General features: G+C 33.9%; 1 protein-coding gene across 2 annotated transcripts in view; it reads right to left on the reverse strand.

The window, feature by feature from the left end:
* LOC126978681 (glutamate receptor 1-like) overlaps window positions 1-20,615 on the reverse strand; it is a 136,917-nt gene extending 116,302 nt beyond the window's left edge. For both annotated transcript variants that reach the window (XM_050827680.1, XM_050827679.1), the window contains exon 1: window positions 20,382-20,615. In XM_050827680.1, the coding sequence (XP_050683637.1) occupies window positions 20,382-20,478 (97 nt within the window). In that variant the 5' untranslated portion in view covers window positions 20,479-20,615. The remainder of the gene's footprint in view (window positions 1-20,381) is intronic.
* Between the last annotated feature and the right edge of the window lie 6,162 nt (window positions 20,616-26,777).

A 26,777-nucleotide genomic window follows, 5' to 3' on the forward strand; every position in this document is an offset into this window, starting at 1 on the left:
AAGCTATTTCAGCGACGGCATCCAATCCCCAATGAAAAACTATCTCCGAGAGAAAATCCTCACAAATCTGTGCAGAAAAGTACACGCGCTACATGCTGCCTCTATCCATTTTTTGTCTTTTAATATTCTTGTGTCAGCATCTTCTAATCTAAGTCAATATTTTTCATTTTTTTTTTTTTATTTTAGTAAGAGAACGCCATTTAAAATCGATCCAAGAGCATTCATAGCTCTCAATATCATTTTCTTTTGGAAAAGTGTGATTTATTTTTGACAAAGAGCTAAATGAAAAGTTATCCATTGGTACGTGAGCATATTACAATACATTAGATTACGGAAAATACCATTAAAATTTTTATTTATGTAAACTAAATATTTTAAAATATTTTTTAAGAGGGCGATAACCTTGGATCAGAAGTAAAACAAATTACTCTTTTAGATTCTGATAGTGAATGCACGTAATAAATTGAGTAGTTATTACATGCTATATTTCTCCTATCTATCAATACTTACTCATGTTTAACATTATCTTAAAACGGCTTTTTAGTTGTACCTTTACAATTCCTTGAAGTAAATAAAAGTACCTATGTAAACAAAATATTTTCCGCCCATTTCAGCAGGAATTCGAAAACTTGTGAAATTTGCTTCTTTAATTTTTGTTTCGTTTAAAATTATTTAGTCGTAGAAATAATATTGTATGCAACGTGTTGTATAACTACGTCAAAAAACGCACGTGCATATCGCAACCCATGGCAAATCACGTTTTTTGATCCATCATGTACCACATAAAATACCATAATATATCGGTATAAACCTTACTATTGCTTTATATCGCGCATTTGAAGTCTACATTTTAAAGCTAAATAATTAATTAAATCCTCTGTATTTGGTCAAGTATAAATCAATTAATCTAAACGAGAGCTGACAGTGAACAAACAAGCAACGTAGGTTCTCCAAGGCACACATTTCGCTTAGAATTACAAAAAAATCGCGAAATATGTGTGATCCAGTGATATACTAAATAAATTGGTCTCTCCTTTCCCATTTGACTCACACTTTACAGTCCTCACTTATAGCTATCACTTCATTTGTTATTTCACTGTAGAATAGTAATTAAAATTTTTGTGTTTGGATGATAAATACGTAGCTCCAAACTTCACCCTCGATTTTGTTATTATCACTTTTATGGAACGCCCACTATTGCACTACATATAAAGCCGTATTAACAAAAACAATAATTATAAGTTAAAAAACGAATTTACGCCAACTTGAACTAGCTTATGAACTATATTAATATCATATATCTAGAGCTCATAAGCTACAAAACAAAGCCTACAATTATATCAATTTAAAGAGGTGTTATAATGTTTATGAGGTTCTTTTATTCATGACACAAACATGACTCATAAAATCATCTGTCATTCTCGTCTTGTTTGACACCGTTACTTATTAACTTAAACAATTATCTATTGAAATTTAATCAATATTACATTGTTATACGTATTAGCTTCCTGCATTTTTACTCTGTGTGAAATTACACTTTGCCAAAACTTACACAATCCCGAGTATTAAGACATTGACATAATATTAAATCCTAAATAGTAATAATAAACCTCATATTGACCACTAGAGGATTTTTTCCATTTTTAATATTACGAGACTTTATTTAAGGCCTATGGGTATTTATTACGTTTCATTTTATATCAGACTATCGAAAGAAAGCTTTTATTTATAGTTGTATTTGATGCTTGAATTAGTACCAAACTTTATTATCTTTAAGGCTTGTAAAATCACATTGATTTTGAAAGGGTTGCTCTTTTTACTTTTGATTAAAATACACTTAAAATAAACATTGTTCTTCTAATCATTACATTCTAGGTGTAATTAACATATAACGATTCGACATAACAACAATTATCAAAACCAACTCTCTGGCTGATTTTAGTTTGTACTATTTGTGAAATTGACCACTAAAATTTATTAATTTTACAGTTTAGTGAAATTTATGTTACGCTCATGTCGTTGTTCAATATTTATAGGCGATAAAGACAAATAAATTTCTAAATGTGTTGAATTTTCCACTGTCATTGCCGAAATAATAGGTAATTATTGCAACTAGTTTACAATTTCATGCGGGAAACAGCTTTGATCAAAATACTGGAATCATATTACTGTAATTATTTGGGCAATATTAATATCAAATGTCACATCGACATCCAACTTGCGTGATGCAAATAAATGTGATGGACGGGGGTAGATGTATAGTTGTATTGTAGTTTATATATCCATAAATTTATTTACTTTCGAAAACTTTATAACATATAACTTTCAGTAATGATAAAAACTTATTTTAAATAAAGATAAAAAGATAGAGAAATTTTTCTTGTTTAAAGTTTCTTGAGTCTTCTGAAGTAACAGAAGCAGTTTAAGGACGTCTGTGTTGCATTTCGGGTGTAAGGTAGCCTTCGCGATTCAACATCTTCTGTCCTCATAAAACCGAAGACAATACAGTTCATAAAGAGTTTAATTGAGCCAAGCTAAATGGAAATATTACACAATATCATATAGTCCGAATACTAAACAGTGATTGAGTTATTTAATTAACTACTTTGTTTCTTGAGTATAGTGAGTAACTGTAGTAAGGATTAATTTCTTTCTATCGAGTTTGTAAGCCTTTTTAAATAATATCAAAATAAGCAAAAATAGTTAGTAATTATAATAATATATATTCAGTTAAAATAATCCATAAAATTCAGATTTATTGACGTGATGGTTAATAATAGTTTGGATAGCTATTGGGTTAAAAATATTTTCTTTTTCAATGGGAATTATGAAACACGTATTATAGGATAACATATTTTATCCTTAACAGGAACGGAAACGAATTCTATAGTAAATTAAGAGTTGATTGAATCACTACAACAAACTAATCAAAATTATCACTGAAATGGTTTCAGTAATAAATGAATGTCAAGTTAAATGAATTACAAATAACAGGATTTATGTTGTACCTATCATTACATTTCTCCCAACCTATCAATAAATACAACTATTTTAATAAATAATAATCTTTGTCGACCATTTTCCCTTGCAACATTATAAAATTGTGAGTATTTCTGGCCTACAAGCTACGACGATGGTCGGAAATTAAAATGAGGATGATGATAATCTTAAATTTTATGTATAGTATGGTTATACGTCACTCAGTTTATTAAACGCCATTTTTTTACTTTCCAGTTAAACGTGGTACGCAATCACTCGAAATACTAAGAGAATACAGGTCCCATAGTGGTAACGCAGAAACGGATCACCTCATGGGCTGCGTCCAAGCGGCCTTTGATGATGTGCTTGCTCTGATCCCCTCCGCTCAAATCGTAGTCTTGGGTGATTTCAACGGGCAGAATGCCGAATGGCTTGGATCACGAACTACAGACTACGCAGGGTGATCTGTGCATAATTTTGCATTGGCGTATGGTCTGTCCCAATTGGTTGAGCCGCCAACGCGGCTCCCGGATGTGGATAGCCACATGCCGTCTTTATTAGATCTTCTGCTGACTACACATCCCGATGCTTACCAGGTCTCTGTCGGCACCCCTCTGGGAACGTCCGACCATTGCCTGGTCAGGAGTGTAGTGCCTATCCGACGCCAACGTCGCAGACCACCAGCGACCCGCCGCGTTTGGCACTACAAGTCAGCAGATTGGGATAGGATGCGTTCCTTTTTTGCATCCTACCCTTGGGGCAGGGTTTGTTTCCCTTCGGATGATCCTAGTGCCTGCGCCGTTGCAGTAGCCGATGTGATACTGCAGGGCATGGATATTTTTATACCAAGCTCTGTAGTACCGATCGGTGGCAGATCACAGCCCTGGTTCGATGCGTCAGTTAAAGCAGCATCTGACTGCAAAAAACAGGCGTACCGAACTTGAGTTGCGGCGCTGGACTCAAAGGATCTGAACTGCAAAGTTCTGAAGAGGAAACATAACTGTGCCTCCAGATTTTTTAAGCGGCAAATCGCCCGTGCGAAATCGAAGCACGTCGTCAAAATTGGCGCGAAACACGCAAGTTCTGGTCGTTGTCGAAAGCTGCTCTTGGTAACTTAAACCAGCCGTCCATGCCGCCATTGCACATGAGGAATGACACCCTGGCCCATACGGCAAAAGAGAAAGCCGATCTCCTGTGCACTCTTTTTGCCTCCAACTCGACTCTTGACGAACACGGAAAAACACCGCCGACCATACCGCCGTGTCAGAGCTCCATGCCTGAAGTACAGTTCCGACAGAAGACTGTTAGGCGAGCTCTGTTTCCGTTGGATGTCAGGAAGTCGAGCGGGCCAGATGGCATTTCTCCAATTGTGCTTAGTACGTGTGCCCCTGAGTTGACACCGGTGCTATCGCGTTTATTCCGGCCTCTTATTCAAAAGGCGTAGTCCCTGAGTCATGGAAGTCAGCCCTTGTCCATCCGATCCCAAAAAAAGGACAGTTCGGATCCGGCAAACTACAGGCCTATTGCTATTACCTCCCTACTCTCCAAAATCATGGAGAGCATAATTAACCGCCAGCTCTTGGCATACCTTGAGGGTCACCAGTTGATCAACGACCGGCAGTACGGCTTTCACCATGGTCGGTCGACTGGCGATCTTCTGGTATACCTAACACATAGGCGGGCGGCGGCTATTGAAACAAGGGGGAAGGCCTAGCGGTTGGTCTGCATATAGCGAAGGCCCTTGATCGTGTATGGCACAAGGCGCTCCTCCCAAAACTTCCATCATTTGGGCTTCCCGAGAGCTTATGCAAGTGGACCTCCAGCTTCCTCACTGGGCGTCGTTGTCGACGGTTATTGCTCGAATCCCAAGCCCGTGAACGCTGGAGTGCCCCAAGGCTATGTGCTATCTCCCACGCTGCTTCTTCTGCATATCAATGATATGTTGGACACCGCCAACATGCATTGCTATGCAGACGACAGCACTGGTGATGCCGTATACACGGGCCATGCAGGTCTCTCTCGGGAAAACGTCGAGCAGTGCTGGGAGTAACTTGTGTCTTCTATCGAGTCCTCTCTCGAGAAGGTCGCGGAATGGGGTAAGTTGAACCTTGTCCAATTTAACCCCCAGAAGACTCAAGTTTGCGCGTTTACCACTAAAAAAAACCTATTTGTCGTATCACCGCTCTTCGACAACACTTCCCTCAAAGCCTCGCCTAGTATAGGAATACTGGGTCTCGAAATCTCGGGCGATTGCCAATTTCATGGTCATCTGGAAGGCAAAGCCAAATTGGCTTCAAAGAAACATCATTAATAGAGCGTGGTGGTCGTCATTAATAGAGCACGGCAATACTTCAAGCCGGCCCACATACTAGCGCTCTACAAAGCGCAGGTCCGGCCACACATGGAGTATTGCTGTCATCTCTGGTCTGGCGCACCCCAGTATCAGCTCGATCCAATTGACCGCGTGCAACGCAGAGCAGCTCGAATTGTAGGGGACTTAGCGCTCTGTGAACGGCTGGATCACTTGGCGTTGCGTAGAGACGTCGCTTCATTGTGTGTCTTCTACCGCATTTATCACGGGGAGTGTTCCGAAGAGCTGTTCAACCTGATTCCTGCCGCCAAATTTCACCTTCGCACGACACGCCACAAGTTACGATATCATCTTCACCATCTGGATATGTGGCGGTCCTCCACAGTGCGGTTTTCAAGGAGCTTTCTTCCTCGCACTACGAAGCTGTGAAATGAGCTTCCTTGTGCGGTGTTTCCGGGACGATACGACATGGGTACTTTCGAGAAAAGCGCGTACACCTTCCGTAAAGGCCGGTAACGCTCCTGTGATTCCTCTGGTGTTGCAAGAGAGTGTGGGCGGCGGTGATCACTTAACACCAGGTGACCCGTAAGCTCGTTTGTCCTCCTATTCCAGAAAAAAAAAAGTATTTTAATATTTGGTGAAGCATTGGAGCAAGTATGTGAGAAGAACATCTCTAGCCTAGATATAATAGATAGATAAGGAAAGCGAACCTGTTGGTACTGTAACCGAATTCGATTGACAAGTTGTAATAAGTCAGCTACGCTTGTCATTAGATCTTTAGTATATTGAATGTTAAACGACTAGTTAATATGTGTAGTATATTTTAAGTCTTTGGTTTTACCAGATTTCGCAATCAATAAGATCCATTACATGGGAGGTAAGGCGTTCAGTATTTCCAGTACTTTAAATAGACAACAGATGGAGACATTCAACACGAGATTGGTTTTGTTTATATAACAGGGGGTAAAGGAACAAAAGCCTCACGTGATGGGAAGTAGAGAGGCAACAGCCACTGGGTATCCGCAACACCAGGGTTAAGAGATACGTTGCCAGCCTTTCAGTTATGAGTATTCTCAAAACTTGGAAGTGTAACATATAGCAGAAACGGTGTTGGAGGGAGATCATTACAAAATGGCAACAAAATCCAACCATCGATAAATTTCTAGGTTGATATGAAACGGGTATTTACAAAAAAAATTGTAGCCAAAAGACCATCAAGAGTATTGTGATGCGCACCTATACTATTATTACTGTAAAGTTACCATCAAACTCATTCGTCCCCCCATTCTAAACAAATAAAGACTTGGATACTCATAGAATGAAAACATAAAACATACAGGAAATCTCCCATACTATTTAAAATCACTGCCATGTAGCAGGTATGCCAGAAGCTTGCTAGACGATAGACCATGATGTTGATCATTGAGCAACTCAATGTATAGGCAATCCAAGTACTCCTTGTTTTGGAAGCGCTAGCCTCGTAAACCTTGAGCTATATTTAGCCAGATCCGACCTTCCTTCAATATAAAAATACGAGAACTCATTTCCACTTATCTGAGACTTATTAAAGTTAAGCATCTAAAGTAGGAAAACCAATACAGATGTGTCGAACAGTGTTTCCATGAAATTGAAGGATTACCCAAATATACTAATAAATATTATTATTATAATACGTGATTTAAAATCAATTATATTTATTAGAGATATAAATCAATTTCATACACTTGATTATCATAATCACGAGTTGAACGACTAAGAAGAAGTTTGCGACAAAATTAAAATAATTTTTCTTTTGTGAATAAGGCAGGCGCCTTACAGTAGTGGAGCAGTCTTTACATTTCAACACAACATTTTATATTTAATTACCATGTGTCAATCAGTCTCAGTTACCTCACTTTGCCGTTTATTTTTAAGAAAATGCGTAGTAATTAAGAAACTACTAAAACTAGAATTCCAGTGTACGCCACCGACTCACCTACATCACCATCTTCCATAGTGCAGTTTTCAGGAAAAATATCTAAACGGGGATGAAAGAAAAAACTGTTTGCTCTAATCAGTGTCGTCTTATTTCCCCAACAACTCTTATCGCTACAAAAAAAATATCATAATCATCAACTTTCTGCCACATACATGCAAACTATGGAATGAGCTTCCTTGTTTCCAGTTTGGAATGATCTGGTTACCTGTAAAAAAGCGCATAAAACTCTGATGTTGCGGGTGAGTTTAAGCGACGGTGATTTCTTCCAATTACATTATCCATAACTCGCTTGTCTTCGTCTCCCATAAAAATACAGACATTCCTTAAGATTTCCGATTGATGTGTCAACTTAAAGCTACCTTTGACAAAGAATGCTTACTATGATATATAACATTATATAGAGGATAATGATGCCTGGTTCTTGTCTGGTTTTGCGCATGCCACCTAAATTTGTGTAATAGTGTATTGAGTAGTCCAAGTTGTTATATGATTTAAAAGATGGGCTGGGAGTTTCTTATCAGTTCTTCTCCCCATCTCATAACCCTTTTACGAACTGATGTAGCTTTATGATGCTTACCAAGTATTGTTGCTTTGTTTTATGTTATTGTCGCTCCCGACAACTAAATATATTTCTATTTCTTAAAACTGTAAAAAAATGATTATTCGAATTTTTTGAATTGTATGTGGTAAGAAAAATAATCAAAACTTCATTATTTGTAAGTTTAAATATATATATTTTTAGAAAAATATACATAATGTACTTAATTATATGATACTATAATGTGGTACACTATGATGTTCATGTGTACAACGTCATAGATATATATTAATTTTTATATTTCACTAGCTGACCCGACAGACGTTGTTCTGTATATAATAAATAAAATAATGTTTTTATATGAATTTGTCAATAATATATCATAACATCAACAATAACTTTATAAAATATGCACCCTGCTGTCGTAATGAAATTGTTTCACAGCAGAACTGTCAAACGGTGCGTCAATAAATTCTCTCATAGAAATTATGTATGGACACATCAAAGGAAAACAAATTTGTTGTTTTAATTTAATTAAGCAGCATTTTCCTATTTATTTAAAAATATCTCTGGACTTCCCCAAATAATTCAAGACCAAAATTAGCCAAATCGGTCCAGCCGTTCTCGAGTTTTAGCGAGACTAACGAACAGCAATTCATTTATATATATATATATATATATATATATATATAGATAGATTAGATTTCATTCAATTCCGTCTATGTCAAAAACCACCTCCTATTACCAAAACCAAAAACCATTGTTGCTCCTATTGAAATATAACACTTAAATATTATGTATAAAATATGTATATAACCCAATAGACCTAAAATAAACATTTTTAAACACTATAATATACTCTGCAACTCAAGATAAGTTTAGTTCAATATATCAAGGTATATATTCCTCAAGGATTTTACCCCTTAATGTTAATTATGTAGAGCATATAGGTACAAGCAAGCTGGAGTTCTGCCAACCTCCATTGCAAAGGAGGTTGCACATTTAAGTTATCTTTCTTCTAATAATGTGGCTTTGCTATTTTTAAATGGTATAAATAATGTACAAACTATTTACTTACTGCTTATTAGAAATAACTATTTTAGGAATGTGTCCCGTGTCTTTGTCCAAATTGAATATTTGTTCACCGTTTATGGAAGTTATTAACATTTTAAGTGTGCCTGCTTCATTTTCATAAGTTTCTCATTATATTTGCTATGTGTATGTAAGCATATCATCCATAACATAATTATTTTGTTTGGGAGCTAATTGTAATCGAAATAAACTCAAAATTTTACGGAGTGCTTGCAGTTAACTGTTTCTGAGATTGGCTTGCAAAACATTCATACAGGAGACAAAGAACGAACGAATTTGACCTTGGTACAATATTTTATGAACTAAGGTGCCCTATAAACCGAAACAGAAATAGTGCATGGTGGTAAATAAAAACAACTGTTTAGTTATTTTCATCTAGACGGTGCTAAGAAACCTTACATAATCTTATATCTTTAAACGAGCAATTCTTGTGTATATATATAATCTGAATCTCGGAAACGGCTCCAACGATTTTCATAAAATTAAGTATGCAGGGGATTTCGGGGGTGATAAATCGATCTAGCTAGGTTTCAATTTAAAAAAAATGGTTTTATCCATGTTTTAATGAGAAACAGCTACAATAACATTAGAATACAAAGGTAAATTTCGCCACTATATACAAGACTATTATAGCTCAGATGGGACATTGGGTGATCCGGAAAGCAGAAGACCCCGGTTCGAATCCAGATGTCCTATTAGTTTTTTTTTTGTTCAAGTTTTGTACATTCTTAAAAATCCGAGCAAGGCTCGGTCGTCCGGATATTTATTTTATTAAGTAATTAAGATCCTTGAGAGTGATCACAAAGAAAATTTGAGTCTTTGTGCAGAACAGTTAAAAAAGCTAAGGCATGGTATACCCCATTTTTCACTGCTCCAAAACAGTGACACTTCATGACTTATGCACGCACTTCTTTCAAACCGAATCACTATAACTTATTAGCGGTAGAAGTATCTAGTATATTAGAAATCACATCTAAAATAATTATCCCAGCGGAAACTCCATAGGGAGTGCCGCTTGCGCCTCTCTCTCCCCATGAGAAGGTCGCCTTCGATGTAGGCTTAGAGGGCACCTGCCCAAAGCCAACTGCAGGTGGTGTTTAGTGGGTAGGCACCTAGGTTTCACGTGAGTCCCACATAACCAGCGCAGACTTAGGCTGCGTTGGTATGCATGAGCATTCACCACCTCCCTCCCGTCGTTATCCCAGAGGGTAGCCCATTCCCTTGCTTGGGAGCAAAAAAAAAAAAAAAAAATCTAAAGGAGTCAATTTTGAGAATATAATTGCCATTTAATTTATACTCGGCTAAAAACTTTACTGCTGATAGATTAGTGTTAGTCAGTGTGTTGTACGAATACCCATATAATTCTGCACGAATACAAACACATCTGATAATTCCAAATTCACGTAACGATTTACGTCACTGATTTATCATGACGTCGTTAAAAGTAATAAATGTGTATAATGAAGCTGATAATCCCCTTAAACGAATTACCTGCAGATTGGCTTAGTACCTTTGTCGTTCCACAAAAACCAATCAATCGTTTAAGGTAGGATTTAACAATCGATAATAGTACTACTATATTGTGGGCACACTTTTTATATAAGACATATTATTGTCCACTGTATGCAACAGTAACAATTAATGCGATATCAGATTACTGAATGGAGTTTTAAATATATCGATTAATATACAGAAACAATATACAAATATACTTTAAAAAAATTGACAGTTGTAGAGACTACTGAGAGAAGTACAAACTTAGACTTAAAGTTGAAATTTCATTTTATAATAAATTATTATCATTTTTTTTTAACTTATCTATACATATAAAAATGAATTGCTGTTCGTTAGTGTCGCTAAAACTCGAGAACGGCTGGACCGATTTGGCTAATTTTGGTTTTGAATTATTTGTGGAAGTCCAGAGAAGGTTTAAAAGGTGAATAAGTAGGAAAATGCTGCTAGATTAAATAAAAACAACAAATTTGTTTTTCCTTTGATGTGTCCATACATAATTTCTATGAGAGAATTTATTAACGCACCGTTTGACAGTTCTGCTGTGAAACAATTTCATTGCGACAACAGGGTGCATATTTTACGAAGTAATTTTTGATGTTATGATATATTATTGAGAAATTCATATAAACACATTATTTTATTTATTATATACAGAACAACGTCTGTCGGGTCAGCTAGTTTTTAATAAAAAAATAAAAAACTTTACACTAAATCGACTTAATTTCACTTATAAGGTAAACACAGCACTAATCTTGCTCAATACGTCAGCTATATAGGTACAGATATACTGCTATAAGTATTTTGGTGAAGCGAACTCACGAGATTTCATCCATACAAAAAGTTTCTTGCTATATAGATATATTTTTTATTTATCGCGTGCGCAAGTCATGAGCATGTCGGTGATACGAGCCCATAAGAGCTACCAACGCGGCTAAAGATGTTTTCACTTAAAAATTCTTCAGAATGACCTAAATGGGTTAGGTGATTCTGAATACAACTATATTGTTATGTAATTTCTGTGATTACTAGAATGTAGGTAGCCTTTATAAAAATTCTCATGTATTTTTAATGTATGTCTTTTTCGACTTAGTGACCATCAAACTACGAGTAAAGCCACTACCGGGTGATATTATTATCGTGCCATTTATTTCTGTGAACACACTATCATAGAACGAGCCCACATAACGGTGTAACAGCGTAGAGAGGTCAAGCGGAGATTACTTAGTGAATCGTCGCGGTCACACCATGTTTCCGTAGCGAGACGCGTCGATACGCTGAAGGGATAATCTTCATCTCGTAGCGCCTTAAAACATACTCTCACTTCAAGCCGGCTAGTCTCACTTATAGGCCGCTAACTCACATTTAAAACAACATTAATTAATATTAAATTTAGGATTATATAATTGTGAATATAAGAAGTGTGTGCATGTTATCGCGCGATTAAAGTATAATTTATATGTATGATTAACTTGAGGAGTAATTAACGAGTTAATTTTATAATTAATATGACGAATACTCACGATATATATTTTATTGTTTTGATGCCGATATTTCGAAAAACGTGAAACACTTGACACTAATAGTATATCAATCTGTCCACTTGCCGCCTAGTTCTTTATAATTACTATGTTTAAGTTTCGCGATGATAAAAGTTTAAAAACGTGTTAATTATATTGTAATAATTATTCTTAAATATTTGAAAGACATCAACACTTATAATAGATTTTATATCCAGTGAAGCTTATATAGATTGCAACATTCATGAGCGTGTGGTCAGGTTATAATGTAAGACATGCATCAACCATTACTCTTACAATAACGAGAATTAAATATCCGAGTATGACGACTCAGTGTCATTCTATTACCATAAATTAATTGAATTGTCAGATTGCCTCGTAAGCGATATCTGCACGGGAAAGTTTTGTAATTGCGAATGTGACTTTGTTTTTTACGGTTTCAAGCCAAAGTAAGTACTCTACTGTTCACATTTAAATTTAACACACACGTTGACAGGAATCAGAAAGTATACCAAACATTTTTCACTGTTCCTGTGGTATTATTGTTTCAATATGGGAAGTAAGAAATTATTTATTACAATTTATGGCCCGAAATTTCAATTTAAGAGTTCTTCTGTGCCATGTTTTTATAATAATAATAATTAATATAAGAGGCGAAACAATTGCTGATCTCGTGGGTTGATATCTGCTAATAATAGGTCAGGAATATATTTAACAAATATTTTCCTTTTAATTTGTTTTTTAAATCTAATACTCCTTAAGTCTCGAGATATAAATTGTAAAATTTATCCAATTTCTTCCTTTTTATTCACTTCTATTCACAGAAAGAAAAATAAATGATAAATGCAAGAAAGATACTAAGCAAAACCAGACATATACAAATAGATTTTATTGAATTTAAATTTTACATACATCCTATATTCGAATAGTCTTTTTCCCCGACCTATTATAATAAGAACTCATATTACTATGTTGGAAAATGCATAATTCGTCACAATTATTGTTCATTATTCAAAAACATAATCGTAAGCATTAAAACACAAACTTGCAGAATATTCTTTGCATACAATACGTTTTTATTTAATTGTTCACTTTTTTTTCTTGTTGACAAGCTTTCGACAAGTTTATAACAACATTATTATATTTTTTTAATTGTTTATGATAATTTCTGTTTAAACAGAGTATATTTGACAAACTATTTAATTTTGTGTTAAGCAGTTTTGCCCTGTCTACTTACTGTATTCAGATACAAATTCTACTGTACTCTCCGCACTGTTAAACAGCAATACAGCTTTTGTAGCCTAGCAAGTTTGTCAAAGTAAGGCGCAGACAGGTATTTAATAAAAAAGCTACATTCTGATCTCAGTCAAATACCAACACCGTTTCAATTCCGTTTTAGCTTGCTAATAGAATTCAGAAATGATTGATTGATGATGACAAGCTAAAAATAAATTTCAACTACAAGATATTTCAACTAACTTTTAGACTTATATTAATAAAATGTAAGACTATCTATATTTTTAGTAGTGCTTAACACCTATTTTGGAAGATTGTTTCAATTCCATATTATGGTGATAATGAAGTACAAATAAACCAAAAAGATATTATTCAATCGATACGTGCCACATAATTAAGTTTTAATATTGTGTTTTCAGTCAGGATCAACTGTAAAGTAGATCCCGTAGATGCAGCCACAGCCTGAGAGTTGAACAAGGCATACCAAAATTTATGATCCATGCGTCACTCGAACGGTTGGCTGTCGCGAGTTCTAGTACCGCATCGTTCATAAATTCTGGTTACAAATTTATTTTTTATAATTAATACCAGAAGTCATTGAGTGAAAATAACAAATTGTTTAGATTGTGTTTTAAATTATCGCACTTAAATTAAAATAAATATGGGACGCCGTGTTGTGCTCTTCTCATATTATCAGTGCTATATTTAGATGATTCGAACAAAATGCTTTTATGGAATAATTGCAATATACCGCTTGTCACCTTTTACTCTTGTTTATTTGCTATAAATAAAGCTGCATAAAGTTTGCTATAGTTATATGAAAAAGGAACACTATATATTCATCTCACATACATACATACATGTTCCCCCTTCAACTGGTAACTTGCATGCCTGCATTGGCAGAACACAAATTGGCATTTGCAATGACTTACTCTTGGTAGATTTGTGCTATTTCCTGTTTGACGCCATCTTACATGATCTTTGTTCACAAATTACCTAACGTATTAACGGAATATCATGTCAGCTATCTTTTCACTTGAGTAAATAAGGAGTGACAATTTTAAAACTTATTATACAAGTTTTTAATACTATGAACTGAAACTAATATTTTCCGACTACGTATTACCTTAACTATCTCAATTACATATTCCATTATTTTTTTCTCGATACAGAGTATAAATGCAAACCGAATATTTAGTTAACCGGAGTAAACATTTCAGTAGAAAGTAGTAAATGCAAATTGTAAAGCTTCCTCGACAAACTCTAGTTAAGATAAATTCAAATTTAAGCACTTAATTATGAGAACAATTTACATTGAGAAAAACGATAGGACAATGTCTTTCGAATAGTACATACATACATAAGTAAAATCCATAAACGCATATGCGTTACGCATAGTGTTTCTACAATAGATATTAAAATGAAGGTATTTTAGGTAGGTAATGTAAAGATATAGAAATTCTTTCAAAATGACTTTAAATCGTTTTCTCCTATGTCACATAACATAATAATAGTATCTCTTCTCGTGTTCAAGATACAGTGTAAAGATAAGTCTGTTAAATTTTATCGCGATATTAGATATGAAATATCTACATTTCATTCAAGCTGTAAAGAAGATATTCAATATCTTGATGCTTACTCCATAACTCCGTGATAATATTTCACACCAATAAAATATCTACTTTAAAATTTGTATCTGATATATAAGTTCTTTAAATCTAAAATTCTTCAAAATTTAAAGAAGAAGGTTGTTAAAGGGTTATTAAAATTATTATGTAGCGACTCTGAACTATCAATAGACAAAATTACTAATAATTTACTCCCAAATTTATATGCATACAAAAATTTAAGTCAGAATGGAAAGTTATAGAAGTATTTTTTCTGCTTAGCGTACTAAACTATGTACTAAGACTATTAAATATCATACCATGAGAGATAGTATTTTTTGGAAAATAAACAAAAGTAACTCAATAAGAATTTATATACAAATGTTATTATTACAAATTACTTGTCATCGACCATTACGTTTTCGCAACAATGTGGCCGCAGTATAATAAGTTAATTCCATTTTGCGTACAAGACTGCAGTTTTCTCATAGCTTGCTCATGGTAGTTTTCTGTTCTAATAACAATAAAATGAACAAAAGATATCACTTCATCTTATGAGTCTTTTTATCGGGAAAACAGTGAATGTAATAAATATGGTATAATGTTAAACATTCAACTATCATATCGAGAACGCCATAGAGAAATAAGCAAGCATCTTCCATCTAGCTGATATTGTTTGGAACTGTATGAAAATACTGTTGTACAATTACAAACTTTTCAGAGTACTGTTTACAGACTCATTATTGGCAGTATTCGCTTACGGTTAATTTCGCAAAAAACAGCCCCGGGGAATATGAAGTTTTCAACTCTTGATACACGAAAAGTTTATAATTATTGTTTGGTAGGACTACAGACTGTCTCCCTCAATATATAACCTGCTGTTCTAAAAGTTTCTGGTATCTGATCAGTAATGCATACATGAATATACTATGATATATTATTTTGTCTTTCAAAGTGTTTAGTATTTTGATTTAATTTAGTAAATTTAATTATGTTCCCGGCCCAATGGTACATATTATACTTTTTTACATTTAAACTTATTAAATTATCTTCACTGACCTAAATGCTGACGGATTGGGTTCAATAACAATGATAACTTTATTTTCTCACCACACAACCATTATAACAATACAGCGTAGTACTGTGGTAGGTAATAAAATACTAGTAATACTAGTCACCAGGATTCCAATTTTACACAGTGACTAAAAAGCTATAAAAATCAAAGGATAGAGGTAAATATGTGTGTGTACGCATCAGAGGGAGAGAAGGTGTGTATGTGTGTGTGAGAGAGAGAGAGGGTGTTTGTGATCGAACAAGTGTGATTGTTCTGCTATAAACTTGGTGGGAGACATACTCTGAAGCGACGCAGACGTCTCTACGCAATGCTAAGTGGTCTATCCGTCCACAGAGCAGTGGGACTCTGACAATCCGATCAACTCTGCATTGCACGCACTCGAATTGTTCAAGCTGATACTAGGGGGCGCCATACCAGAGATTCAAATTCAAATATTTTATTCAAATTAGGATGTGACATCACTTATTGAAAGTCAAAAACTACCACCCATTCCAAAATGAATGCTTCAGACCTGAGAAGAATGGGCGAAACAAACTCAGCGTTTTTTTTTTCATCGAATAAATATTTTTACAAAGTAATATTGTACATTTAAACTTATTATTTAATAGGCTGTGGGTGGACACTCGATTCCCAATCTGTGGTATCATTAAGAAAGTCATTTATGTCATAGTAACCTTTACCACACAAACGTTTTTTAACATATTGTTTTGAATAACTTTTGTTTTGAACTTTTTCTGGGATCTTGTTGTAAAAGCATATACATCGCTCCACAAAAGACTTACTAACTTGACTTAGCCGAGTAGTAGGCATCATAAGTTTATGTCTGTTCCTGGTGTTAACATTATGGTTATGACAGTTTCTGGCAAATTCACTTATGTGCCTATGAACATACATTACATTATCAAGAATATATTGAGAAGCAACAGTCAAGATGTTAATTTCTTTGAATTTTGCTCTCAATGATTATTTAGGACCTAAGTTATAAATAGCGCGAATAGCCCTCTTCTGCAGCACAAATAATGTATTAATATCAGCAGCGTTGCCCCATTGCCGCAATATAGATGATAGCAAAACTCCATAACCTGCGCTTTTAAGAGCGCTAAAATATGGAACAGCTAGAAGTTTTTCCATGCTTTATTTATAACGCCCACCTTCTGCGATGCTAATTTGGCTTTGCCTTCCAGATGACCACGAAATTGTCAACCACTCGAGATTTTGCGACCCAGTAGTCCGATAATAAATGAGGCTTTATGGTCGACGATCTCCTGAGAGATATTCCCTAGCAAGTAGTATTATAAAACGAATCTAAGTATGTTTGACTGTTACAATTTCTCGCTTAAAAAAATAAATAAAAAAAACAACCGACTTTAAAAACACTATTTCAAAACAATAGATATAATGTGCACTAAAAAGTATGAGAATAATTGCGTTTTTTTTTTAATGAAAATAAAGCACAAGACGAGCAGGACGTTCAGCTGATGGTAATTGATACGCCCTGCCCATTACAATGCAGTGCCGCTCAGGATTCTTGAAACCCTCAAAAATTCTGAGCGGCACTACAATTGCGCTCGTCACCTTGAGACAAGATGTTAAGTCTCATTTGCCCAGTAATTTCACTAGCTACGGGGCCCTTCAGACCGAAACACAGTAATGCTTACACATTACTGCTTCACGGCAGAAATAGGCGCCGTTGTGGTACCCATAATCTAGCCGGCATCCTGTGCAACGGAACCTCCCACTGATATTTTAATACAATCGAATTAATTAATCTAATTCTAATAGATTTAGATTATTGTTATTTTTGGAGTCGGTGTCAGCCAAGGTAGGTTTACATAAGTACACACACAATTCTTCTACACAAAATAGCGTTCAATCCAAAATGCCCACAAATATTTTAAGAATTGAGGTAAGTGTCTGTTGTATTTATTTTTATCATTACATTATCAACTAAATACAGCTGTATTTTTGTAATAATTTATGTACAAGTTTTATAAGCTAAACTGAATTTTAGAGTTCTGAAATTATTATGAAAACTGGATTAATAGATATAAATATTTCAATAACATGTCTAACATTATTTAAAATTATTAAAAAAAATATGTCGTGTATGTAAATCGTTTGTAATCGCTTGGCTAGGCAGAGATAACGGCCTTTAGCTCTTCCCAATGTCGCGATTCGTTTTAAACTTGTCAATTCAAGATTTTTCTTATAGAAGTGGAGGACTAACGAGTATACATACGGTTCACGTAATTGTGTTTTATGCCATGCCCATACTCTAATATAACGCGAGGGTTATCACAATTGCCGGTGAGGATTGCACTGGGGGCACTGTGATAAGACTCAAAGGTTCTACTTATTGCGCTATGAACGCGACTGAGGGTGACATGAATTATGTGTAGTATTAGCGCGCGTCTATGGTCTTATAATCGCCTTTACCCTTCAGCTACTTACTGAGCCTAATAGCATCAGTAAACAATATGGCGTCGTCATTCAGACGCGACATCGCGAAGATCATATAAATGTTCAAATTTTATGCTACTTTTTAGGGAAAGCAATCAAATATGTGTCTTGTTACGTGTTAGCACAACTACCATCTATTATAGTACCTATTTTAAAATAATGTTTGGTATGTATAGAAAATATAATACGTCATTTTAAATTATTTTGTCAATTATATATCGTTGTCTTGCAATCCATAACACAGGCTATATATTCCTAATTTGGGGCAAGATTATTTGTGTAAAAAGTGTGTCAATATTATTATTATTATTATACTTTCAAATATGTTGCATAATTTTTTTTGGATTTACTGCGTACTTCTGTAAATATTTGAAAATTAAAGACTGACCTTAACCCGCAGCAATTTGTCCATGGTGATTCAATAAATATTATTCTTGGTTTTCGCGTCCAGTGGCTTATTCTCAAGGAAAGGAAGAAAATGAAACAAACCAGTAAGAGGTTCACCTCATGGTGTTATACGCCTTGTTCATTACAATACAATACCGCTCAGGATTTTTGATTCAAGTCAAAAAATTTGCGTTTTTAGAGTTAATCTCTTAGACTTTCTTTAGCTACGGTGCCCTTTATATCAATGCTACACAACCGTAAGCGCCGCTTTACTATCTAGTTACACACTTATCCAGCACCCTGTGAAAAGGAGCTTCCGACGGCTTAAGGAGTAGCTGACCCGAACTGATCGCTATAGCTCAATCCTAAAAAAATGTATACACAATAAAGTGTTAAGTGCGCCTAAGAAGTTTTCATTTCAAAAAATGTTACCATCACATTTGTTTCTTCAAAACTACGGCACACCATTACTATCATGTTTCAGCTTGAGGGTGTTGGTTTACTTAATGCATAGGCATTTAATTTAGGTGGAATATAGATTCCGTCTTGAACTTTTAAGATAGACGGGCGCATAGCTACGTTGAGGTCTTACGCCATTTTGTAACGACTTAGATTGCGTTGTTACAATTCAGAGGACCAAAGGACTCCGCTATCTTGGATCAAATTTTTATCTTCTAAACTTTGAACAAATAAACGGCATAGTATAAATAATACAGGAAAGCCACAAGGGATCGCTCCACCCGCATCCGCATTAGCACCCCTCTCACAATCTCCTCTGCACGGGATGCTCGTTGACCTGCTATGGATTATATTGTGCGACTATTAACATCGCTTTACTATATGTAAATATAAATAGTCGCTTACATGCTATAGAATCATAACAACTTTCAATCCGACACACAAACTCTCATAAAGTATCCAGACATGTCACAATAGTCGGAAAAACTTAAACTGAACTGTAGATATCTTAACAGATAAATAAGTGGCTTAATAAAGTAGGAAAAAAAACTTTAAATTTCACGCTAGTTTATCCGAACATATCGCGATTCTTTGTGTAGCGGCATTCGATAGTAGTTAGATAGTCACTTCTAGTTTTATTTCATCTTAAGATTTAAAACGATCATTAAATAACTGAACTTACTTTGTGCTCTACAATTCCAAATAAAATTGATTGATACTATACTCATTGGTTCTGCAAGTATTCAAATATGCCTCACCATCTTTTGAAGATGATTTATTAATATAACGCTTCCCACCTTTATAATAAATGAAGGGTATTTAAAATGAGTTGTGATGTGATTCCAACTGTTTTAAAATTAAGCAATAACTCTTTACTGAAAAGATAAAATCAAGAATAAACCTGTTTCGATAAATACCCTAGTTAGTACAGGGAGTATAATATGACATTGTCGTAAGCAAACGACAGGATTGTGGAACAGAGACAACTGCTATGATAGAAAGAGAAAGTCGATATTTATCACATTAAAATAAAACCCACAGAACGAGAATAACAAAATAATTTTACATTAAATTTAGCAATAAAAACAACCACAAAATAAAATTTTCCACTATCGCATCTCTATTAAACTTATCTAGGTGTAAAAATATTTTATTTATTAGAAAGGAAAATATTCTACTTATGGTAAGTGTTTCAACAGCAAAGTATTATATTGTTTAGTTACATACCAACAGCGATCTTTTCAACTGAAAAAGCTTGTCCCGAAACCCGTTGCAGAAACAATAATAAACCGGCGAAGGGTAAAACGCAGGCTAATCTCGACATTTTCACTATTTAATTTATATATAACAACAGACAATGTTATCCATAACAAAATTCATGTTATGAAATTATTGTTTTCAACGCGATTTAAGTTGATTTCATCAGAGAAATGACGAAATTTTGTGTCGAGATGCAGCGTATAAAACTGAGACTTCGCGTCGACTGATGGTTAGAACGGCATTCGCGTTGCGGGTGGGTCGGGGAGGGACGCCCCTTACTCTTCTCCCCAACGCCGAAAAGCCTGAAAATCCCGCAGCTCTAACACTCGTCAAATACTATCAACTTAACAATTCTCAATCTCTTTACTTTGGAACTAACGGGACGTTTGACATGTCAAACCCAATGCTCTAGAGTTTTGTAAATAGATCAGCATATATTAGAAACTATTGTACTTTATAATAATTTGAGGACATTTTAGATTACTTTTAACGCAAGCGGCTAAGGCTGACTCCTTTTAGGTGAAATTTAATCATTAAATTTTAATATTCATTAGCAATCAATCATCATTAGAAGATATAGGTAAATGTGGACTTTCACCCACATAGTGTATAGTATCATCAGTTCTGCCTTATTTATTTAAATGTATATAAGCTACATCAAATTTGTTACAATACATTCCCTTCAAAATTCATTTTTTCTCTCTATATGTTGTTGGTAGTTGACATTCTATTTTATCAATAAATGGGGACGTGTATTACAGCACCTTTAAAGGGTGGTAAAGGGTCGATATATTGTAAGCCCTTTTGTATCTTGCTAGAAGCGTGATAATATTAAAGTTAGTAATTGATTTATCAGAGGGGTGTTGTTTTGTTCTGAAATATTCTACTTTGAATTATAATATTGTGGTAGCTACCCTAACTTTTTAAGTATATAGTGATCAAATGAAATACAGAGTTCAATGTAGGTACCAATTATCAAAGACAACATTGAATATCAATGATATTTATGTCAATAATATACATAATATAGATATGATAAAGATTAATAGTTATTAACCTAATTTAGAATAGTAATTAGTTTATAATTGCAATACCATTACTAACAATTTTTCTGTTTGTCTGTTATTCCCGGAACTTTCATTTGCAAATATTAGTAGTATTAATATTAGTAGTAGTTAGGATAAATTTTTTGTCTTAAAGTAAAAATATTATTTTAGAACTCGTGAAAATATTATTTAGAATACAAAATATCAATAATTTGTAATGAATATTTCTCTATTTTCTTCAAGCATTTAATACTTTATAAGTAGTTAAATTGTTGTTGAAAAATACGACAAAGTAAAGACCTTTGCTTTGTATTAACAGTTACGATAATTTAATTAATTTTAAATTAGATTTTCAGTCTTACTTTCATAATGGCAAAATAAGAAACACGACGCTTTTTGTGAGAAGTATAATGTTTATTATACTATTTTTGGATCTGATACAAACAGATTTGATTATTAAATAAAATCCAGAGTTAAATACTAATCATTGATCCAAAAACTGATTGGTAATAGTCGATACAAAAGTATTTTTAACAGCATAGTTAATTTAATTGATAAAAGTTTAAATGTAAGATTTTAGTAACATGAACATAATTTTAGCCAATTATAAGTGATATATTTATAACTTTGTAGCCGATTGATCGTTTTGAACTGCCATCCAATAAGATAATTTAAAAAAAGCGCACGTTCCCTTATTCTTATTTTTTGTTTGTAAATAAGGGACGGGTAATTGATACGCCCTGCACATTACAATGTAGTGCCGCTCAGGATTCTCGAAAAATTCCAAAAATTCTTTGCGGCACAACTGCGCTGCATAAGATGTTAAGTCTCATTTGCCCAGTAATTTCACTAGCTACGGCGCCCTTCAGACCGAAATAATGCTTACGCCGCTCATAGTAATGCTTACACAATTATTTAACAAATAAACTTTTGAAGCGAATTGTAGTTACATTATTATTTTAGAGTTATTGCAAATAGTTGAACTAATTATATAATTTATATGTCATCCACGGTCACGGAATAAATAAAAAAAATTGCAAATAGGTAATGACTATAGATAATATTAAGTGATATATAATTGTAATATGGTAAAGGGGCTCCTGTTTCCACAATTAGACCACTTAGTTGGGTCCATTCTGCGTGCTAAGTGATATATTATGTTATTGTTTTCTAACATTGTTATCATATATCATATCACAAAGACAAATAAGGAATATAATATTACTTGTTAATGTTTCTTTTTGAGTGTTTTCTATTGTTTGTAGTACGTGATTACATGGTAATGTTTTATTTTACGTTTTTTAATTACTTATTTAATATTCACCAATGTAGTATGAATTATTCTAGTTACGATTACTGCATTTTTGGAGTCGGCGTCATCCAAGATAGGTTTGTAACTACATGCATAGCTGTTATGAGATGTGCTTGAGTCGTGAGGAGGCGAGAGGCGAGAGTGGGTCGCGGCGGAAGGAAACCGATTCCAAAAATAACAATAATCGCAACTAGAAATAGATTAACTTGTAATATTGTATAAAAATACGCAATTATTTTTATACTTTTTAGTGCATATTATATCTTTTGTTTGGAATAGTGTTTTTGAAGTCGTTTTTTTTTTAATTTTTTTCTAGGGTTTTTGCCGAAAACCTTTATTTCTATTAGGATTAAGCTAAGCGCATTTTGAATCATCACTATAAAAACTTCTCTAAAAGTATAACACTTTACAATGCCTGTAATACAATAATAAGCTAGAAAGGCAATAAGATTATAATTAAAAAAAAAAAAAAATTGAGAATATGGCAATAGCCCGCTCACAATAACGATATGTTTTCTACTTTATTTTGTTAGTGATGGTATAAAAAATTCATGAGGGCGACATTAGATTACACTAGAAAAACATTCTCCATAATTCACCATTACAAATACTCGATACAAACCATACAAAGACTCGATAATTTTAATATTAAAACAAACCTAGCTGTTAGTCGAAAGCGGATCCAAAACAGCTTTGTATGTGCTTGTTTTGAAGATAAAATGTAAAGAAAATGTGTCTTACAAAACAATTCCCAGGCGTAACGAGTACAAAGTTTAATATCTTAAAGCAATTGACGATCAGCCCCTTTAAGACTCGGAAGCTCGAAAGGGAAATAAAAAGATATTTCCATTGCAAATTCGGCTAAGTTTGGTTTGATCGCTACCTACTTCGCAAAGAGCCAATGAGACATGACTCAATCTAAATTTCACAGAGTAAAATCAATACTCTTTCCATTTATATTAATCATTAGACTTTTCAATCGTTAGTATATTGTTTTATATATTAAGTTAACCCTCGATAATAATTGCTCACAATACATGAGTCAATTAGTTGAGAATGTGAAATGTAAAACAAATTATTAAGCTTGCGTAAGACAAGTTTTCAGTGTCATCGTTTGACGTTCACCACTTCGTTTGATTCCTCGGTAATATAACCCGAGACAATAGATAGATTTAATTGGGTCATTCCCGCCCCTACAATATTATGATGAAGGGAGGCGATGGCTAGTCCTCCGCTTGTACTCTGCTTCTCGTTGCTGAATTTAAAACAGTATGCGTGGATTAATTCTTACGCATGTCGTGACGATGGATTATTTTAGTTCCATAACTTTCCACAGATTTTTATTAAGCTTAGAACTTTTTTACGTCTAGATTGACTGTTACAGCTGTGAAAAGATCGAAAAAAATTGAGTTTGATATTTAATCCGTAGTTTACTCCTAGACTAGTTTCAACGTTCTCTTAACCATCCCGTGAGTCTCTTGCCCGTTTGCCTGTGCCCTCTTTCTGTTGCCTTCTTATATATAAAAAAAAAAGAAAAATCAATAATAATACAAAATAGAATATGCCGTGTAAGCATTCTTTTATATATTTTTATATTCGTTATATAAATTCTTAATTTAACTTTTATTATCAGATGTTGATTTTGTTTGTGCTCTCCACTATTGTTGGTATTTTGCTTAAATTGCAGTTAAACAACAATAATTAATCTATTAATAATATAATATAATATAATATAATATAATATAATATAATATAATATAATATAATATAATATAATATAATATAATATAATATAATATAATATAATATTGACACACTTTTACACAAATTATATTGCCCGAAACTTGGCATGTACTATGAGTACAAGACTAGACAATATAAATACTTAAGCATACATAAATACTTATACACATCCATGACTCGGAAACAAACGTACATATTCATCATAATATAAATGTTTGTTAATAGCGGGGTTCGAACCGGAGACCTCTAGTGCAGTAGGCAGGGTCGCTTACCACTGGGCAATATGAGTTGTCGAAATATTTCTGTTTTGTAACTATCATCAATGGATTGTAAATATACAACATCGAGCAAAAGTTTTTCACAGAGATTGTAAATTACAAAAGTAATAACAGTCAAACGCAAACAGACAAGTATAGTAAAACTTACTGGGTCGACCGCTGAGACAGCTAAAGACAGCCAAGTGGCTATTCAGCGTTTTTCTATAATATTGTTTGGTGTACTCGGTATCTCTGAGTACACCTTTCCAGGTTTCATTTCGAATATTCAGCCACAATCTTTCATTACAAATACAACAAGTGGTTCAAGATGCTTGTATTCAATATATATTGTATTTATTCGGTTGTTATTTATGACAATGTTACCACTTCACTTTTTCTTACTATATAAATTGAGCTGATTATGCTAGTACTATGTTCTACTAGATCAGTATGTTACTTCGACTTGCAGGATTGTTGTTTTAATTGGTACTACAAATGTTTTAGTATCACCACAGTAGACATATGTAAAATATTTCAACGAAAATTAAAAAAAATATATATCCAAAAAATATTTCATGACAGTCATCATTAAGACTATAATATTGCATTAGGCACTGTATAGCCATCATACATACACTATACATAAAAAATCTTACGCTTTTTACTTTTTTACGCTCCGCAAAGCCCCATAAGGAACTTCGTTTAAAAAATACAGTCGAATTAAGAACCTCCTCCTTTTTTAAGTCGGAAAGAAAAGTAACCTGACAACCCTTTTGCTCCAATAGTGTTTATGCATGTGTAGGCATGTGAATATTTTATCAACAAGGCTTAGTTTCCATACTGGTAGATATGTCTACTGTGGTAGCACTTAACATCATTTTGCAAAAGTACTCTTGTTTTAAAATTTCATTTTGTGTCAAAATTAAAAATATGTTATTTGTCTACTCCTGATGCGTTTGAACTCGTTATATAGAAATAGTTTGTGAAGTGGATTAATACAATTAGCACTGTCTAACAATTACCAATATTATGATGTGCTGTATTTAGCCTGTATATATTAAATATACTATATTAAATATATTATAATCCCATTATAATTAACTGTACCTTATTGATATGATTGTCCCCTTTTATGAATCTAATAATATATTTCTCAGAAAGCTGATGTATCTCAGTCGGTTGAAAACTTGGTCTTTCCAAGGAGTAGGTCTATGGGTATGTCTACGCATTACGCGTTTCACAAAGTACGCATCCATTTATGAAATGTTTTAATTTGAAGATCTAGGGAAAACTGTTTACGGATTATATTTATTTTTTATACAAATGTTTGGAAGAAATAGTTGTTCAGTTCAAAGAAAAACGTATTTTATTGCGCAATCCACATTGCAGTTCAGAGTTACGAGGACGAATCCAGTTAAATTAGACAATATAATAGATATACATGTATTTTGATTTATCCCATCTATAAATGGAAGACAAAGTATTAAAAACTATTATTGATACAGTATCTCCCGCCACCCTTGTTTGCTAAGCCTCCCATACTTTTCAGGAATGCTCTTTGCCTCACATATTCCGACTAGTTTCGTAGCTGGTCGCTGGTAGGTCACTGGTATGAACAAAATGCCTATTTACCTTTGTATAAAATATACAAATTACGAGTATGTGTATTACACTCGTAAACCCCTGAGACACGGAATTTGAGGTGTTTATTTTTTTGGAGTGCCCCACTTGGATCCTACTTAGAATGCGTATATTTTCTCTACTTAACCCTATTAGCCCATAAGCATAATTTTTGTTGAGGGCTTGAATTATGGGTAAAAACCCATAATTGAAGCCCTTAACAAAAATTATGCTAAATTAGTAGGTTAAACTTGCAATTTCATGCAAACATTAATGTTAAGGGTTGAATTAGCAAGACTCTTTGAGACACTGCAAGGGCTGAGGGCCAAATTGACTGATTTTGATACAAATTATTGTAAGTTCGTCAGAGTATTCATTGTCTTCT

Source organism: Leptidea sinapis, chromosome Z, assembly GCF_905404315.1.
Source record: "Leptidea sinapis chromosome Z, ilLepSina1.1, whole genome shotgun sequence".
Lineage (NCBI taxonomy): Eukaryota > Metazoa > Arthropoda > Insecta > Lepidoptera > Pieridae > Leptidea > Leptidea sinapis.